This window comes from Bacillus rossius, chromosome 7 (genome assembly GCF_032445375.1).
Source record: "Bacillus rossius redtenbacheri isolate Brsri chromosome 7, Brsri_v3, whole genome shotgun sequence".
In the NCBI taxonomy this organism is placed as follows: Eukaryota; Metazoa; Arthropoda; class Insecta; order Phasmatodea; family Bacillidae; genus Bacillus; species Bacillus rossius.
The window spans coordinates 22,585,175-22,605,462 of record NC_086335.1 but is presented as its reverse complement, the minus strand read 5'-3'; the positions used below and the strand labels follow the sequence as shown (position 1 = coordinate 22,605,462).

General features: G+C 34.9%; 1 protein-coding gene across 4 annotated transcripts in view; it reads left to right on the top strand.

The window, feature by feature from the left end:
- Positions 1–20,288, top strand: part of LOC134533725 (dyslexia-associated protein KIAA0319-like protein) — an 83,010-nt gene that overhangs the window by 29,013 nt on the left and 33,709 nt on the right. For all 4 annotated transcript variants that reach the window (XM_063371312.1, XM_063371311.1, XM_063371314.1 and 1 more), the window contains 7 exons: positions 3,138–3,325; positions 9,100–9,179; positions 9,264–9,423; positions 11,182–11,370; positions 12,768–12,996; positions 14,775–15,003; positions 19,104–19,248. In XM_063371312.1, the coding sequence (XP_063227382.1) occupies positions 3,138–3,325; positions 9,100–9,179; positions 9,264–9,423; positions 11,182–11,370; positions 12,768–12,996; positions 14,775–15,003; positions 19,104–19,248 (1,220 nt within the window). The remainder of the gene's footprint in view (positions 1–3,137; positions 3,326–9,099; positions 9,180–9,263; positions 9,424–11,181; positions 11,371–12,767; positions 12,997–14,774; positions 15,004–19,103; positions 19,249–20,288) is intronic.

The following is a 20,288-nucleotide window of genomic DNA, read 5'->3' as shown; positions in this document are numbered from 1 at the left end:
TCAAGTGCTGCCAATGCTGCTAATTCTGCTTTATTTTCTGTGATGAAAATTAACAGATGTCAAAGTGATGTGGGTGCATGAGCCGAGACAAATGGTGTCTGCATAATAGCTTCAAAATGAACAGAGATAATTAATAGTACAGAGATAATTATCAGTAAGTAATTTTCAGGCCACATTCAAATTCACATCTGTAATCAGCAATGACTGAATCAAATGTAACGGCCTTCACTTAAGGGGCCCGCCTACCTGGGCACACATACGGTGTGCATAGCTTCAGGAAAAACAACGCGATTTCAAAACTACTCAAGATATCCGAGTGGGGCCTATTTACGAATGGCATTTAAGAGTTCGCTGAGGGCCGAAAAGTACTTTTAATTTCGGATTAAGTTTTTAAACTGTATTTTTAGAAGCGTTAAAATGCCTAAAACGCGTGTTTTCAGAGTAATTTTTAGGCATAAAACAATCAGTACAGATTCTTGAAAGCACTTAAGGGGGTTGCATAACACCTTTATCTTCATTTCTCCGCCATATAATGTTACGGTCACCGCTCAAATTTCATAGTTATCCTGTGACGACGAGACGAATGCGCGCCAGTTCAGAGACTTGCGCTTAGAGGCTATACCGCGCTGGAAGCACCAGCGAGCGTCGCACTTATCATCCACCTCACTAACACACATACACCCCTGACGAGGCGGGCCCCTTAAGGATGTTTTGTTTTAATTTGCACTCGTCTCTCGACATCTGTAAGGCTGGCATTCGTGTCACAAGTGTGGTGAACAGGTTGATAAAAGTCATTCATTCCCTAGGGTTTCCATTGAAATCTAGTAGCACTATTTTCTGTAAAGAAACATGGGAAATCCAAGATGAAACATTCTTTGTTTGCTTCTTCACAACTGTTACCCTCTCGTCGATACTAAGGATCTCCATGGTGGCCATAACTGAATAATAATAGTAATAATAATAATGTTCAAATGAAATGATGCAAGATAAATGGGATTCAGGATCGAAACCCAAAGTTGTGTCCGCGGCAGCCTCCATATGAAGATAGTCTGCATCAAAACTAGCTTTCACAGAAGCAAGATCATGAGCCGTTGTAAGAAATTCACTGTTTTTTATTCGGGCTCCTTAACGCAGTGAAAGCAAGGTCTGCTGTGCGTTGAACCCGGTCTTCAGCAAGCTTAAGACGTAATAATGCAGACTGAACATCTTTCATGATATGTTGTTATTTTTCCAAAAGACGTACTGTTTCTTCAATAGACACGAAGGAGGAAACGTCACACAGAGGACAAATTTAGCGATGAAACACGACAGACAAAGGCAGCAATGAAACACAAAGGATGAAGGCAGCGATGAGACACTAAGGACAAAGTCAGCGACGGGACACTCAAAGAATGGTTCACTGACCCTGAACAACAAGGACAAAGGATGGCAACATAACACAAAGGAGAGGTTGCGGACCCTGAAGAACAAAGATAAGGGATAGTGGCATAACACAAAGGAGATGTCTATGACATGGCATGGCATGGCGACAATTTTCCAATCCAGTGTACCGTCTGTACCCTCCTTTACACAACCTATATCTCATCTTTCCCTCGATCACCTTAAAAACATTATTAGCTTTTCTATCCTCCTCCTTCCCTGCAATGTTTCACCACCGTTCCTTGATAATCTCCAGTGGCCTATGCATCTCCCCATCTTGCTCTTTCCATCTGCACCACACACTCATATCTCTCTCTCTCTCTCTCTCTCTCTCTCTCTCTCTCTGTGTCTCTCGTGTCTCTCGTGTCTCTGTCTCTGTGTGTGTGTGTGTGTGTGCGCGCGTGTGTGTGTGTGTGCGCGCGTGTGTGCGTGCGTGTGTGTGTGTGTGTGCGCGTGCGTGCGTGCGTGTGTGTGCTGCGCTGCGCTGCACCTGCTTCAGCTCTTGTACCTCCGTCACCAGGTACGGGTCACACACCACCACCGTGTGCTCCATCATTGGCCTGATCCTTTACCTTCCTTCCCGTACTCTTCAGTGTCCTCCCCTTCTTTACCACTTTCTGAACCTGCTTCCTCCATCCCTGGTTGTTTTATAGGATTATCCCTAGGTTCTTGTATTCATATACCTCTTCCAGCAATACACCTCCCTTTCTCCTGTCCTCCTCATGAACCTGACTACCTTCATCGTGTCTACATTTAGCACCATATCTTTTTGACCATTCCTCTAGCACGTTCAGATTACCTTGTAGCCTTCCCCTTTCCCCACTGTTGCATATATAACACGATTGTCCGCGAACATCCACAGCTTGCTTCCCTTTTACTTTCAAATATCATTCATCATAGAATTATTAGTATTGCTAAACTACTAAATAACATTTCTTCATACCATTTATCATTCACTATTAGAAAACGTTGAATTTTAATAAAATGTGCTGCCTGGAAATATGTCCCTTAGCTTTGTTACTAGTAATGTCGGATTGATTCCTAAAATATGCTGATTACAGTTGCATTTTTTTCTTTGATTCAAATTCTGATTTCATCATGTCTCCAAAATAATATTTATTAATCCTGTTTTATGTATACTATCTTACAAATGTTATTCCAATTAATGTTTATTGTATTTCAACTACAAATAATAATAATAATTCATAGTTAATAATATTGATGATAATAATAAAATAACTTTTAAAGATGGGACATTATAATTAGGAGCTACAGTTCGTACTCAATACAATGTTTCTGTTGATAAACCATCATTAATTAAAAATATTTTTATATACATATATAAGAATACAGTCATTGTTCAAACAAAATCCTGATTAATCAAAGCAGACTCCTATTAAATTAACCCAATACCCTAAATAATTTGTGAAATTTTTGATTATTAAAAAATAAATTAAATAAAAAACATGATTGATAAAGAAACTCCAATATAATCAGCCAAAATCTTATTTCAAGGTATCAACGAATCTACTTTAATGGTTTTACGAAAATATCACAATTACAAGGTTTTGCTATATCAAAAGAATCGATAAGCTTCAGTTTAAAAACTCTTTGATTCTAAAGCCTTTGATCCAATTATAATTGATGGAATCGGTGGATCCTGAGGATCGGTATTGCCCCAACACTAGTTCCCAGACCTTGGTGCTCTGTGGTTCCAGGGAAGATGTGCTGGAGGCAGAAGAGACGCGATACCCGAGCTCGGCGGACCTTCGCACGTGTGAAGTGGGCATGCTGGACTGCCCCAGGCACGAGTCGTGCGTGGGCGTGGTCTCCCACTCGCGCAGCGGCCTGTGCCGGTGCGACCCGGGCTACTCCCGCAACGCCAGCGGGACGTGTGTCCTCGACGGTGAGGGTCGCGCAGTCTCCAGGCTCGTGGACGTGTGTTGGCCCTGTTCCTTCAAGTGGTGTCACCTGAAGCATTTTTATTACAACTCCTTATCATAGTAGTTCTCGTCCAGCTAACCTCAAAATTGTGGGGTTATTACTTTTAAACCAATTCATATCAACATATTAAGATAGTCCGTTTTACCCTTCTATGCTTTCATACATGAAAATAAAAACACTTTTCAGGAATTTCGAAGTGTTCATATTAGCTGTAATTAGGCATGTGCGAATACTAGTTTCTGATGCGAAGCAAATACCAAATTGAATGTTTAAAATATAAACAAAGTCAAATTTAACTGTGAATATTGTTCTTGGTGAAGCTGGTATTAAACGTATTTTATAAAATACAGGATTGAAGTAAAAAATATACATAATTGTTAAGCATTAGTAATGTTTGAACTGATTAAGTGATCAACCAATTTGGCCTTATTTGTAACATCATTCAATAAAAATTATAAAATAACCATGCATAATATTAATTTTGAGCATTCGTAAACAACTTTATTTTAGCAAATCATGTAAAACACAAAAAAATTTTGGTACAGTTAAACTTCCTTTATCCGGACTAACTGGACCAAAGGCAATTCGGACAGTCAAAAGTCCAGATAATTCAGGTAATATGGGAAATAAGCAAAACAAAGCAGACTTACTGTTTACTACGGTAAAGAACTATGTTTTGTAACAAAATTGCTTAGTATACATGCCCTATATTGTAAACAAGTCATAAAAAATGTAAAAATTACTTTTCACGTAATTTCTTAACAAAGAATTTGTCAACTTTTTTGTTGCAAACATGTATGGCGTTTGAATGAAGCCTAGTAAAGTACATTATCGTGTGCTGTCTTTGTTTGCATAGATGTAGAATATAATTGTCAGTTTTATGTGATCATTAAATAAAAGTCTACAAATCTGAGCCAGTTTATTCAGAGATCCGGATTAATGAGGGCTGGATAAATGAGGATTTACTGTATTTTCAAGAGTGAATCTTAGGCTTCCAATGTTTTAAAGCTTTGCAATAAATGCAAAACCTCACATCGGACGTGAAGCTTTGGACAGATTTATGGCACAACTCATATTCGAGGCGACTCTTACCATGAAGATGTTAGATTTTTTTTCCCAAAATTAAGGGTGTGACCCGACTCATAAGAAGGGGCGACTCATTTGCGAATAAATACGGTATGTGTTACTGTGTTTACTTTAAATTAAATTTTTATATGGAATGTCACTAGGGTTGTGTGGTTTTATTGTTATATAAATTTATGTCATAATTTTAACTTCTTTTTTTTAATTTCAAACTAGGGTTGTCAAGAAAGTGGGCTGACTATACAAGACTGAATAGACATTTGACATCTCACATGATTCCTTTCAGTAAATATGTAGCCACTGAGCTTTAATACCAGGACTGACAATATCTTCAGACACTGTACAAAGAGAATTTTCTTGAATTTTGCCCATGAATATTCATTTCAGGTAGTGTTTAAATACCTTTGTTTGTTTAATCCTTATTAATTTTCTTCTTTTCCCATGTCTACACTAATATTATAAAGAGGAAAGATTTGTATTTTTGTGTGTATGTTTGTAATGAATATACTCAAAAAACACTGCGCCGATTTCAAAAATTTTTTCACCATTAGAAAGCTACATTCACCCTGAGTACAATAGGCTATATTTATTGCTAGAAAAGATAATGAATCCTTACTAAAACTTTAGTAACGTAACTCAAGATGTAAAAATAATGCCATAAAACATCTTACATCGCATGCGTTGCGGAAACTATTGATGATAGAACAAAAGTATGTCCTACAATATTAAAGAACATATCAATAACTACAAAAAACTTTGCGATACTATATGTCCAACTATTATCGGTATGTCACAATAACCTCTTTTTAAATTTTAAAAGTTGATAGACCATGTTATTCATACTTCTGTTTAAAACGCTTTAATTGTTTTGCCATGGAGGTCGGAATGTCGCCTGGCACAGCCCTGCTCGCGACGCGCGCTATGGTTATCTATGGATGATAGGTTTGTTTACGTTTGACGTGGCACGAGGCTCTTTCCTCTTTATAATCTACATTACTAGCGGCCCGTCCCGGCTTCGCACGGGTGGACATGATTTTTTTTATATTATTACCTTTTATTTATATTTTTTTGTTGTTTCATTTCTATATTTTTTTAAACACTATATCACATTATCTAGGTATACTTACAATCCGAATTTGTTCATAGTTTTTGACGTGACAACGTCTAATAAATCTATGAACGCCGGCTGCACGCACGAAAAAGTGTCCCACTACGGATGTCCCACTAAGGATGTGTTCTGTTTGCTCATTGTACGCATGCGTTGCATCTCTCTTCATGCTCATTGTACGCATGCGTGTCATCTCTGTTCCACTCGATTGGAACAACCATCGATTTGACTTTTCAATCATATTTTCGTCGTTTGAATTAATAATATTATGTAATTTAACGATCGTCGACTGATTTTCAGCACAATCGGTACGGTTATTTAAAAGTAATGTTGAAAATTCAAATACGTTTTGAACCAACTATGGTGTTTTACAGTTACACATAATAATTCAAATTACACCCGGGATCTTTCGCACAATGTTTTAAAAAAATATTGTAACATATTATAAATACGTTTGGTGTATTTGGGATGCGTATTTGTTATAAAATCGTGTTAATATTATACCCCTACCGTGAACAAAGTTTTTATATATATATATATATATATATATATATATATATATATATATATATATATATATATATATATATAAAACATTTGAAACTACATTATCTTAGTATGGCCTCGTGGGCGTGTGGTTAGCGTACCTAACTCTTAAATACAAGGTTATCGGTTCGAAACCCGGCAGCTGCGAATTTTTTTTTGTACTTGTAAAAATAAATATGGCGCACGCAACATTTCAAAAGTAATAAATATATTTGAATTAATGAATGCAAATAAAAGTAAATTTATTAATTCAATTGCACATTTCATTTCACTCCCTTGTATCCATACAAAATAGTGATAATTCAAAAAAAAGATTCAATTTTATTCATAAAAGTATGCAGAGGTAGATTTTATCATGCAAAAGATTGAAAAATTTAAAAAAAATTCTTCCTCAAAGAATATAATATTTTTAATGCCTAAATGGTTTGGTTGCAAAAACCTATTACGGCTCAGTCTCAGGCTGAATATGATATTTCCTTTACTTCTCGATCAATAATTTCATCAATGTTTTGTTATGACGTCACGTTAAACTATCGTCCGTAAACCGACTTTACAGACAACCAATTTTTTTTTATTAAAGTAACTTATTTAATATTAAGGGAGACATATTACTTAGTATTTTTTAGTTACATTTTTTAAAAATTTTTTAATTTTATCTGATTCTACCTAATTCAATTTCCTAAGTTTTTATTAATATTTTTTTGTTGTTTTTTATTTTATTTTTTGTTATTTTAGGTGTTTGTAGTTATTTTAAAGAGTTTTTATATGTCATTGTAATTTTTACATTTCTGTATTTACATTTTTATTTTAAAGCTTTATTTAATTCTATTGGTTCTTACTTTTATTTTACAAAACTTTTACCTTAAAGCTTCACTGTACACTATGTTGGCAGTGGTATTTGTAGGTGATAACAAAACATATTGATTTTCAGGAGATCCTACTCGAGAAAGGACAACATATAGGTAATTGCCCATGAGAGAAGCACTCTTTTCTTAGGTCGATGCCAACAATCAAAAAATTTTGTCCCTGTGATTTATTTATCGTAAGGGCAAACGATATCTTCACGGGAAAATGTACCTAACCTTTTAAAGGATATAGGAAAAACTGTTGAAATCATCGGGATTCGCGGACTGTGAGCAAGCTGTCCGGCCGCGGGCCCAGTGATGATTGTTGCTACAATCACATTGTCTCGTAATTCCTTTATCAAAAGTCTTGTGCCATTACACATACTGAGAGGGCTTAAATTTCTCAATAGCATAATGGGAGTACCTCCTTTTAATTTTAGTTCCTGGGGTGGCAAGCCGACAGGATTAAAGGAATTTAAAAATTCTTGTGGGTAGTGCACTGTATCTTCGATGTTGCACACAGTGTTAATAGATTTGTAACATTCAAAATCACCCGGTACTTTTTCCATAATCATTCTATTTATCTCATTTACTGAGTCGTTTCTCGGTGACACTGAGTTGTTTCTCGGTGACACTATCGCCCTCGAACTGAGCTAATTGAAATTTCTTTCTGTGAGATTTTCGATGTCGGGATGGATTGTGTCTATCAGAATTTCTAGACTGTTAACAGTTTGAGCTAATTCATTGTCCAACAATACTTGGGGGCTATGTAAAATGTTGAAAAAATGTAAATAAAAAAATACTTCCTAGGTAATATGTCTCCCTTAAGATTAAATAAGTTACTGTAATAAAAAAAGATGAACAAATTGGGATTGTAAGTATACATAGATAATGTGATAGTGTGTTTAAAAAAATATAGAAATGAAACAACAAAAAAATAAAAGGTAAAAATATTTAAAAAAATCATGTCCACCCGTGCGAAGCCGGGACGGGCCGCTAGTATCTTTATATTTATATAGTGGGTTGTAGGTATAAAGGCCACAAGTCTTATGTCAACCAAGTTTACTTGTGCCCTTTATATACTCACAAAACATTTTAACTATGAAGTATCAACACTGGAGTTAAACTTTATTGTTGTACAGTATAAGTGTATATGTACACAATGCAATTATAGTAATAGTTCTGATATTACTTTTCAGTTTTTAATATAAGACACGCAAGTTTAGATTGTGTAGTTAGTCTGTAGTTTTCTGATAAGTTGAAAATAGGTGAACAGTTGGTAACCATTGCAAAACAATTCTGATGAATTCAAAATAAATAACTGTGTTCAAGTATTTGTAACCTTTATTTTGAAATATTTATTGCTATTGCTAGGATCAAGATTATATGGTGGATTGTGATAAAGCCGAAATAACACCATGCATAAAACACCAAAATGCAACAAAAAATTATGAAATTAATAAGCATACGTATTCAAAACTCAACTCAGATTACAAAAAAATGATATTATATATATTAAATTCAATGAATGTAAATTATTTAGCATGGAGTTAGTACCAAAATTTATGTACTAAATAATGGGAAAAATTTTGCTTTTATTTTGTATTGCACCAGTTATTGGTAGAAATTTTTACTTTACAACATTGGAACATTTTACAAACTCACATATACTTGCTGATTTATTTTTATTGCTCCCAGTAGTTAGACATGCTTATTACGTATTATTATATTGTTAAATTGCATTATATATCAGTCAAAATGACTGGTAAATTAAGTAATATTGAACAAGTAAGTGATGTATTTGTTGATAATTGTGCTATCTTTATGAATAAATAGAGTTCATAAAAAATATAAACAATAACACTGATATCTCTTGTTTTAAAAATCAAATGGCCTAAAAATAAAAACAATAAATCTTGTCTCTAGCTATTGCATTAACCCACATACAATTTTTTTTTAACTATTACTTTAAATTTTTCATTAATTAATTTTTTTTAATTTTTTTTTGAATTCTTCCTATATAAATTCAGTATTTGTATTTGAAAATATCTTGATATTTATATTAAAATTTGTTTCAAACTATTAAATTGATATTCACACATGCATATTATTTAAATATCGTTAGAAATTTAGTTCAGTATATTTCGTCATCAGGTAACAAAGTTGCAGCAGACATGCAGGACGTAAAACTACCAGCGGCATTGCCAACAGAATCGTCATCGGAAGTCACAAAGGTAAGAGATTAAATTTTTTTTCTTGACTGTCATTGAATGTCGATCATTCTCATAGAGCGATAGAAGTATGTTTGTGTCTTGTAGTTGTACTCAGAAGGAGATCTGAACGGCCAGACAGTTGCTGTTGAAACTTCATCGACCAAACCATTGAAGAAGCTAGTGGTGTCTGCAGTGCCTAAAGAAGTCCGTCTGCCAGAGAATGCAGTCACCTTGTCAGCCTACACAGTTCCTGCTGAACAGTCCGGTGAATACTCAATATACTATTAGTCCATTACTATTCCATATCAGTTACTCCATCTGTCACAGGTTGTTTGTTTCCTTTTGTATCTCCATAAACATGAAAATATTTCCACAGTACAGAAAACCCTTGATCAACAAATGTTTTACGCTTTCGGGTATGTTTTGTGAAATAGATATAGAATCCAATTTTAAGCTTTTTAGATTATTAAATGTTAAAAATGAGTAAAAAAATGTTTGATCAGTCATTTTTGATAAGAATTAATGACACTGTGGGAGTCTTTCTTCTGGTTGTTGGCTTGATGAAGTGGGAATACAGAATAACCTGACTGCTCTCCAGCCTTCAGACATCTGGAGTTTTCTTTGCTTTTCTGGCTATCCCTATTCTGAAGTGCTTCTGCAGTTTCTGTAAGCTACATTAGTGAACATCGTGAAGTTTTGAACATCCTATGTTAATATACTCAATTTTTAAATTTATATGATTTTGGAGTTACTAGATTTATTGTTATAAATGTAATGTTCAGACAATTTTTCTGCCTAACCATAGAGACAACCACCTAAGCACTCAAATGTTATATCTACTGATTTTTCTTAATGTAATAAGATATTTAAATGATCTTTGCTTCCTACTTCGTCTTCAGTGAAGATTTAGATTTTAGTCTTTGACTTCAATTCGAATTGAAAACATGGTTTTCGCAAACCCCTTATAATAAATATTATTTTTAACTTAATGTATGGAAAGCTCAGGGATTTGAAGAAGTGTGTTCAAAACCTGTAAAACACAGGGAATTCAACCAAATATAAGTTCTCAAACTGGGTTTGTAATTTTTAATCCTTGTGTGTACTTTAATAACTTTCAACTATTCTGTATTTTTATTACAAATATTGTGTCGATAAAACCCATCTGTTTTAATAATTAATCAAATATGATCTTTATACTAATTTAATGTTTTAAAGCACTGTCAAATGTTAAGTCATTTACTCATTTACATGGTCCAAACATTATATAGTTTCAAAGTTAGATCAAATAGCGTGGTTTTATATTAGCATTGTTGGTTGCAAAGCATTGATGGAAATGATAACAGTGCAAACTAGGTATTGTGCGAGAAAGTAGTTTATGGTCAATTGACATTTGACGGGTTATGTGATTAAAATGTGTTTATTTATTTATTTGTAATTGTAACATGCCAACTAACAGAACAAAGCCTTTTATGTTTGGCACACAATTAGACACAAATACACTCACAATAATAAACATAAATGAAAAACACAAAACAATACCATATAATACATATAAAAACAAAACACACAAAACGAAGACAATAAAACAAACAGAACCAAAACACACATGATCATTAAGAACTAAGGAAAATAATTAAAGTCTTTATCAAATTTATTAAAATTGGTTATTAGCCTAAAGATAAGATCATTATTTCCGTTAACTGTACATAAAGTGGAAGTTAAACGACTGTTAAAAGGAGGTACTTTTAAACCGGTGTTGTCAAGTATATATTTACAGTTCAATTTGTTAGTATAACAGTTTTTAATGAAAATAGAGTCAAGTAATTCTCTTTAACTTGAGAGAGATTTCAGATTGGGTAGAGGAAGATGTTTTTGATAACCATTTTGTTTATGTTTACTAGCAATATTGTTTAATGAAACAGGGAAAACTCAGGTGAATCGTCTACAGTGAGAGGGTGGGAACCCAGGATGCCTGGAGACAGGAGTGTAGGGGTGTGACGGTGTGTCGGGTGTTGGTCGCCAGGGGAGCACTACAAGTACGAGTGGACGCTGATGTCGCAGCCCGAGGGGGGCAGCAGCGGCACCATGAACGACCAGAATGGCGGCACCCTCAAGCTCAGCAACCTCATCGAGGGTCTGTACACCTTCAAGGTCAGCGTGACGGCGCCGGCGGCCTACGGGGAAGCCACCACCAACGTGACGGTTCTGCCCCGTGAGTAGGGTTTTCTCTCTCTCTCTCACGGCACAGGGCGCACATGTAGGCTGTTTCTTTTTATTCACCTTGCCAGTCATTACCCCGGATAATAGTTTATTTTTTATATTTGGTGATATTTGTTTATTATATTGTGTGTTTCTAACAACAGTAAGATAATGGTTAAAAATTATTTGTTTTCAAGTGCCAAATTTCAAAGTGAATATAGTTTTAACTACTCTTTAATTTTTTTGACGTGACAACGTCTAATAAATCGATGAACGCCGGCTGCACGCACGAAAAAGTATCCCACTACGGATGTCCCACTACGAATGTGTTGTGTTTGCTCATTGTACGCATGCGTGGCATCTCTCTTTATGCTCATTGTACGCATGCGTAGCATCTCTCTTCCACTCAATTGGAACAACCTTCAAATTGACTTTTCAATTATATTTTCGTCATTTGAATTATTAATATTATGTAATTTAACGATCGTCCACCAATTTTCAGCACAATCGGTACGGTTATTTAAAAGTAATGTTGAAAATTCAAATATGTTTTGCACCAACAATGGTGTTTTACAGTTACACATAATAATTCAAATTACACCCGGGATCTTTTGCACAATGTTTTAAAAAATATTGTAACACATTATAAATAAGTTTGGTGTATTTGGGATGGATATTTGTTATAAAATGGTGTGAATATTATACCCCTACCGTGAACAAAGTTTTTATAAATATCTATATATAACATTTGAAACTACATTACCTTAGTATGGCCTCGTGGACGCGTAGTTAGCGTAGCTAACTCTTAAACTAAAGGTTGTCGGTTCGAAACCTGGCAGCTGCGAAAATTTTTTTTGTACTTGTAAAAATAAATATGGTGCACGCAACATTTCAAAAGTAATAAATATATTTGAATTAATGAATGCAAATAAAAGTAAATTTATTAATTCAATTGCACATTTCATTTCACTCCTTTGTGATAATTCAATAAAAATGATTCAATTTTATTCTTAAAAGTATGCAGTAGTAGTTTTATCATGCAAAAGATTGAAAAATTAAAAAAAAAAAAATTCTTCCTCAAAGAATATAATATTTTTAATGCCTAAATGGTTTGGTTGCAAAAACCTATTACGGCTCAGTCTCAGGCCGAATATGATATTTCCTTTTCTTCTGGATCAATCATTTCATCAATGTTTTGTTATGACGTCGCGTTAAACTATCGTCCGTAAACCGACTTTACAGACAACCAATTTTTTTTTGTATTTGTACCTACTACACAGAGCAATCTAATTATTGATTCTCACTGGTGTAGGGTTTTTCTTGGTCAGCACCATTTCATTTCATCCTGACTGGTGGATCGTCTGTGTTGGTGCGTGAAGGTGGGGGGTGACCGGGCGAGTGTCGTTGCAGAGAAGCGCATCAACCAGCCGCCGGTGGCCATCATCTCGCCGGCGGCCCAGACGGTGAAGCTGCCCAACACGGGGGCGGTGCTGGACGGCTCGAGCAGCCGGGACGACGACCGCGTGGTGGGCTGGCGCTGGGAGCTGCAGCAGGGCCCGCTGGGCTACCAGCCGCGCCTCGTCGACGTGGCAACCCTGCAGCTGGACAACCTGGTGGTGCCGGGCAACTACACCTTCAAGTGAGCGCCCCCGCGTTCCACCCCGTTCCTCCCACGAGCTCATCTCGTCGCAGCCCCATTCACACAATTCCACCCGTCGTAATCTCCAATGACCTCGATTTTGACTTTATTTCATTCTTGCGTTCATGCATTTGTTCTTGTTCATGTATCTATTTATGCACTCATGCAAGCTTTTATTTTGTGTTCGTTCATCCTTTCATTGTTTTCGTCCCACAAATGTACTCTGCAGGCATTTCAAAAATTTACAAACTAGGGATAGGCATGTCGGTTCTTTGATGCTTTGATTCCACCAATTCTGCCTGGAATCGTAATCGTAGATTCACAAGCTGTAAGGATAAATCGTATCACATAAGGAATTGCATCGTATTTATAATGGTACGGGTCTTAAGAGTTGTCGATAAATATGATAGGTTTTTTTATAAATCCAATGATTCTGGCCACAATTGCTGTATTTTCTGGCCAGTTGGCTCACAATGTTTATGCAACTCACCTTGCACTAATATACAAAAGACGTAAATTATTTGAAGGTTAGATGGCAACCATAATAACTTATATTTATCCGTAGCACTGAATCAACCAGTGTTAGTTTTCTGTACTTGTGGGGGAAATGTTGTAACCTCGCTTCAATATAACTTTTTTTTATTTTTATAAAAACATCATAAACATAATTTTCTCTCCACTTGCAATCATATTTTTCTTCACTTACAACATTGATGAGTAATCATGCTTCCATGTGGAAGTAAATAATTCCAAGCAAGCTTACCAACTGTATTATTCATCAACATTTTAGTTTTTTTTTCTTTTGTATACTTAATCTATTTTGTTATATTTGTGAAGCTATTATGTAAAAAATTTCCGTTTGAAAGAAGTTGGTTAAAAATTGGTTTTACGTGTACGGTATATAAAATCATTAAATGAAATTGTGTAAGTTTTGTTTTTGTCAATGTTGCTGCCTGTTTGTAAACAATTTTTTTTTAAATATGCACTGATTACATGTTTGTATTGTTATTTCATTTGCTAGAACCAAGGGGGCTTGCATTATTAAATCTGTGGTGAATTTGAATAGAAGTAAACAGAAAATATCTCATGATCTGTAGTGTTTTAATGTCAGTATAAACCTTCCTGGTCATAAAGTAAATGAAACACAATAATCATGACTGTTTAAGATCATGGTTTGCGAGAACACAAGATCATGGGTTTTGATGAGTTAATGATTATTTCGCACATATGTATTTGTGATGGTGAACTGCGGTGGATAAAGATGCCAAAATAATTTATCAGTTATAGGCTAGATATGTTCATTTCATTATTAAGGGCTTATATGATGTTGGTGTCTTGGAAGAGGGGAGTTGGGTAATAGAAATACAGTCAATACTTGCATGCATTTAAAATGTAAATTTTGTTAGTTGAATTTATTGTGCACTGATCTCTGAATACTACATAATCAGTTGAATCAACCAATCAATTTTTAAACACAAAATATCAGTGGTTTAAAAAGATTCAGTGTGAGTTTTTCTTTCTTTCATATTTCACCTCTATTAAAGTTCCATAAATATATATAATTGTACTGTATTTTGAATCAATTTTGTTTGGATTACTGTAAAGTGGGGAAAAAATGTTTCTAAGTGTGTCAAATTTCTATTAGAAAAATATTCTATATTCATTAATAATTTCATATAAGTTTCAAAATTTGTTTCATATAAAAAAGAAAACAGGATTCACAGAAGCTTAGTTGCTGCCGCCTGTGATGATGTTGTCTTCTCTCTTGGTTTGCGCAGGCTGACGGTGGAAGACTCCGACCATGCCACCAACTCCACCACCGCCAACATCACAGTGCTGAAGGTCCCGGACTACCCCCCGGAGGCGAACGCAGGCCAGGACGTGCTGGTGTATCTCCCCCGGAACAACCTCACCCTGAACGGGAACCTGAGCACGGACGACCGGGGCATCGCCAGCTGGGAGTGGACCAAGAGCCCCTCCGACCAGGACAAGGCTGTCGACATGCAGGTGGGTGTCCGAACAGTCGACGCTCAGGGTCTCCCAGCCACTGGAAGCCAGTGAAGAGAGAGTTGTCACAATACCTATACTCGAATACACAATTGCATGAAATTAACCTACTTTTAACACCTCCCTTGAAGTAGATAAGTTAAAGTGCTCTGCAACTTGGAAAACTGACAAACTGACATTGAATTGTTAAATAGTATAATGCATTGCAATTAAGAACTAACCCACAAAAACTAAAAACAGAGAAAAATGTGTGTTTTGTAAACTATATGTTTACATATATACTGTGTGAAGGTCATCACAGCAAATTAATCTCACATTCATAGAGGACATAGAATTTAGGTGTAGGAGTTTGATTATCAAATGAATTGATTTTATGTAACATTAAATAAGCAAAAATTATGGATATGCGAATATTCTAATTTTTTTAATACGAGTAGGAATAATAAACAATTTGTATTCGATTCAACCTCAAATACCTAACACATCAAAATAACGGATATTTGTGTGCTTACGAACATTTGACATTGCGTACCTTGTGTGTTTGTCGTATACCATCATTTACTGTTGAGATTAAGTAATTTGTGCAATATAAAAACCCTTTTCTTCGTGTTGTCATTTGACTTCATAATCGAAAACAAGAACCATAAGTAGGGACCCCAGAAAATGGTAAATAAAACTGGCTCATTTCGGTGTAAAAAAATGACAAAAGCGGTGCAAAAAATCGGTGTAAAAATAAGCAAGCGGTGCAAAAAATTGGTGTAAAAATAAGCAAGCGGTGCAAAAAATCTGTGTAAAAATAAGCGATTGGTAGAGACCCCAAAAAATGGTGAAAAAATTATGCCATTGGCGATGTAAAAAAAAACCTCATAGCGGAGAGGCACTACAAAGTAGCAGACTCTGCCTTTATCGGCCCACTTTGTCATTTCATCACACACGAATACAATCTGTTTGTCTTCTACAGCGTGCCTTACTGCTTCCTTATTTGCCTGGCCAATTTTTGGGACATAAGTTTCTATAAGAGTGTTGGCTGATGGCAAATCCCCTGCACCTTAAATGTATACATAACTTACAATATACTTATAAATAGGTAGCATTTATAAGGTTATCGCTGAAAATATTAATGGGCTAATTTACTCAAAACAATTCTAAGCCAAGCCAAACCTAACCTAACCTTTTCAAGATTACTGCTGGATTACAGAGTCAAACCATAAATGAATCAGTCAAAAATATCTTGTGGTGTGCTCACCATTTCACAATGCAATCCATCCTATTTAAGTGTTTGTTAATCTAAGGTACTTGCATATTTATTTGAAGTAAAGGTAAGTTGGGCCTAAAGGTAAGTTAATTGATAATATTGTAGACCTACATATGCTTATGAACTTTTATTAGAGGAGGAAAACATTTCTAAATAAATAAGGCTAACCTTCAACATGGGTGTTAAACCATTCCCTCATAGCTGGATGATCAGCTTTCTCTAAAGGAATGTTAACCCACAGCAACATATTAACAAAATCAGAAACAAATTCTTGTTTTCCACACTTTCAAGCTTGTTTGCTTTATTCACGCTGTCGCCTATCGAGATTTGTTTAGACACGGTAGAATTTTCTTGACAAAATAATTGTCTTTTCTGTTTTGTTTTGTGTGTGTCATTTGCCACATGCTTTTTGCACGTGTCTTTGTGTGTCCAATCAACCGGCACGTTGCAGAACTTGCACATCATAATTTTGTCCCGCTGATCAAAAATATAAAATCCATCCGATTTCATCTCTTTCACGATCAAACATTGTCGAAGTTTTTGTCATCTTAGCCATAAATTCAATTGTATCACAAAACTTACAAAATGTGGACGGTATTTGTAAACACTCATAGATATGTGCACGCAAAAATGACTGCCATCTTAGCTCCATGCGATTAAATTAGGTTATAAAATCGACACCAGTGCGCCTTGCGGCAGAAACGTACATTATTCTAAACACAAAAACTGTGGACAGTCAATTTGTTATGTTGGTAGTGCGCACATATCGATTGTTGACATTTGTTACATTTTGTTTTCATTTGCGATGGCAATATTTACTGCTTGTAAACAGAGTAATAAAAATACGTGGATTTCAGTAACGTGTCAAAACGAAGATAATATTGCGGTACTAGTCTTTCAGTCTATGTTTATTTCATGCCTATGTTTATGATGGCGTAAATAAATAGAACTTGCGACATAAGGACATTATTTTGTGCGAAAATTTGTGAATTTCGACTGTGTCAAAATCATAGGAAAGTCGCAAAATTCGTTTAAAGTATCAAATTTTTGCGTTATTTCATGAATTTCGCGCTTCACCATTTTTCAGGGTCTCTAACCATAAGCAATGTTTTAAACATGCAAGTATTCAAAGTTTTTTTTCGCTTCTGTCTTTCTAAACAGGTACAAAAAAAATTGTGTCAACTATTCAAAACAAGGCGTATTTGTCATACCAATCTTGACAAAAAAAAATTATTTGTATTCATTTTGTCACATGCACCAGAAGTAGGAAAAAATAAATAAACGTCAACAACCATGAACTACACTTCTTCAAGACACGAACACTCCATTGTCCATTGCGATGGCCATTAATAGAAGTAAACGTCATAGTTTCAATGGCATACAAATCAATAGTCACAATCGATCTAACACTGATGCAAGTGGCTTGCGTTCGCATCACAGTTGAAGAAAGGTTTTTGTTGCATGACTTATTAATTTAAATTGTTTGGCGTGCTCTTTTAAACTTCACTTTTTAAATAAACGTACTTTCCATTAATGGGTTTTGTTTTCATGAATAACTTTATAAAACAATTTTTTTTTCTCGTGTAATCGTCGCACCCCTACTTATCAAACTTGATTTTGGAATAAAATGTGTGACAATTATGCGAGAAAACATGGTATATGTATCATGTACTAATCTGGAAAAATTAGTTCATAAAATGAATAGTTTGCCATATTTAGAGACCCAAAAATTTGCTGAAGAGAAAAATTATAAGAAAATGACAAAATTCTGCGGTTTTTAAGTTTTTCCCAAAATTTCTCAATAATTTTTGAAAAAAAAAACAACATAATTTGGCATGGAATACAGCTGTTTATGCGAGTTGATCAATGCCATTTCTGAAAGTGTCATGCGGAAGGTCTTAAATCTTTAACGTAGGAAACAAATTTCAATAATATAAAGTGTTTTGATGCATCTTGAATGAATTTTTTACTACAGAGCCCATCAATTTTATTTATGAACGCCACAAACGCAATAAGTTGCTCTTTGTGCTGTGTTTATCATTTTGTACGTCATGTATCTTAGGTAGGTATCTCTGGCAATTGATTTGGATATTTGAAGTGCATTTAAATATTATTAGAAAGATTATTTAACCTCTTACTTATTTAATTAATGGAAATATGAAGTTGTATGATGTGTAAATTTTCTTTTAAAGACTTTTTAAACGTTATAACCTTCATCTGTTCGTCTGTGTTGCTGCAGTGTACCGCTTACAAAAATGTAGCCAGCGCTCGTTGCAAACTTAATTTTTTTTTTTAATTTTATGGCATGTTTTTAAATCATTCTGTTTGATGGTATTGTGATACTTCAAGTAGTTTATTATTTTATCAATTTGTTAAACATGATGGTTTAAAATTGTGACATTTAAAATACTGTACAATCATTAGGAATTACCTATTTAAAATGTAGCTTACAATCTCAGAAACAAACAAGAGTTAGAAGCATTTTATATTTGTAAAAAATTTTATTTCTTGTTTATTATTTCATTTTTGACTCTTGAAACCTAGATTTGGATTCGAGGGGTGGATTCGGATTTGAAAGTCGGATTCGAGAAAATTGGGATATGACCCATAAGGTCATCACTAATAATTTTTTTTTTTTAAATTAAAATATTTTTTTTTTTATTTGAGTTTTTTTAATCTTAGTCAGTACAGAATGCATGCAGTTATTATTATTTTTATTAATATTTCACTTTAATATTTTACTGATAGCTTTCTGTTTCAAAAATAATATAAAGTGGTTTTTAAGGTGGCACAGAGACAGCAGTGAGTGTCGCTGAACTAAGGACGGTGGTGTGTGGTGTTGCAGAACACTCGCACGCCCTATCTGCAGCTGTCGAACCTGGAGAAGGGCATGTACACCTTTGTGCTGAAGGTGACCGACACGAGTGGCCAGTCCTCGTCGGCGGAGGTACATGTGTTCGTGCAGCTGCCAACTAACCAGCCTCCCGTCGGTAATTATTAATCCCCCTTCTTGGATACTAACCACACCGCTCATCACTTTCCCCACTACCGACCTTAGGTGGTCGCATCACTTGCCGCCCAGAAAAACAATCATGGTTCAGTTTACAAATTTATCTCAAGTGGGAAATGTGGCAGTCTTTTCCATGAGTACGTGGTTTTCTCAGCGTACTCATCCTGGAAGACCCAAAACTTTTAATTTTTTAACTTTCATTTGCTTTGCTACCTCTCTTTAGTTTATAACCTCAGATTAAATATAAATATTTAGACACTGTCCACTTAAATCATGTAAAAATTATCTCTGTAAAGGTTTTAGCTTTCTGACAACCTGCAAATATAGTAAAACCAGTTCAAGACAACACGGCTGAAGACGTTTTCCCAATTGAAACTTCAGACTAATATAGCACCAAAAGTTTCTCATGGCATGAACTTTAACATCCCTTGTTTATTACGTTTTGGGATTATTCGATTTTCCCGCTTAAAAAGCACTAAATCGACAAAAAAAACTTTGTTTTCTAACATAAATGTTAACCCATGACATGCCCGAACACATTCTGAGTATAAGTGACCACTTGTTTTGCACGCTTAATTTAGGTTTGGGTTTATATGGATGCTCGGCACGTCAAGCAGTAGCAGTGCCGTAACGTCTTACTTGCCCAATATGTATCAGGCCATTTACAGTAACTATGGTACTGCATCTGAGGTTATTTTACCATATCATTTAACTTGCACTATATTTATCAGACCATTATGGTAACTATGGAACTTTGTCCGAGTTTATTCGTCACTTGCTGATCATTTTTGTTCATTTCTCGTGTTTCATGCACCATTTTGAGCTAGATTGACATTAAATGTTAGACGTATATTTGGTAAGTGTGTTATTTTTTGATAATGCACGGTAAATTAATTATGTTCATGGGGATAAGGATATTTGTACCCAATTTTTGGAAACAATTGTGAGTACACTTACATTCTTATGTTTTAATTATGTTGACCTATATTAACGCAAACAAAATAATAAGGATAATTCATT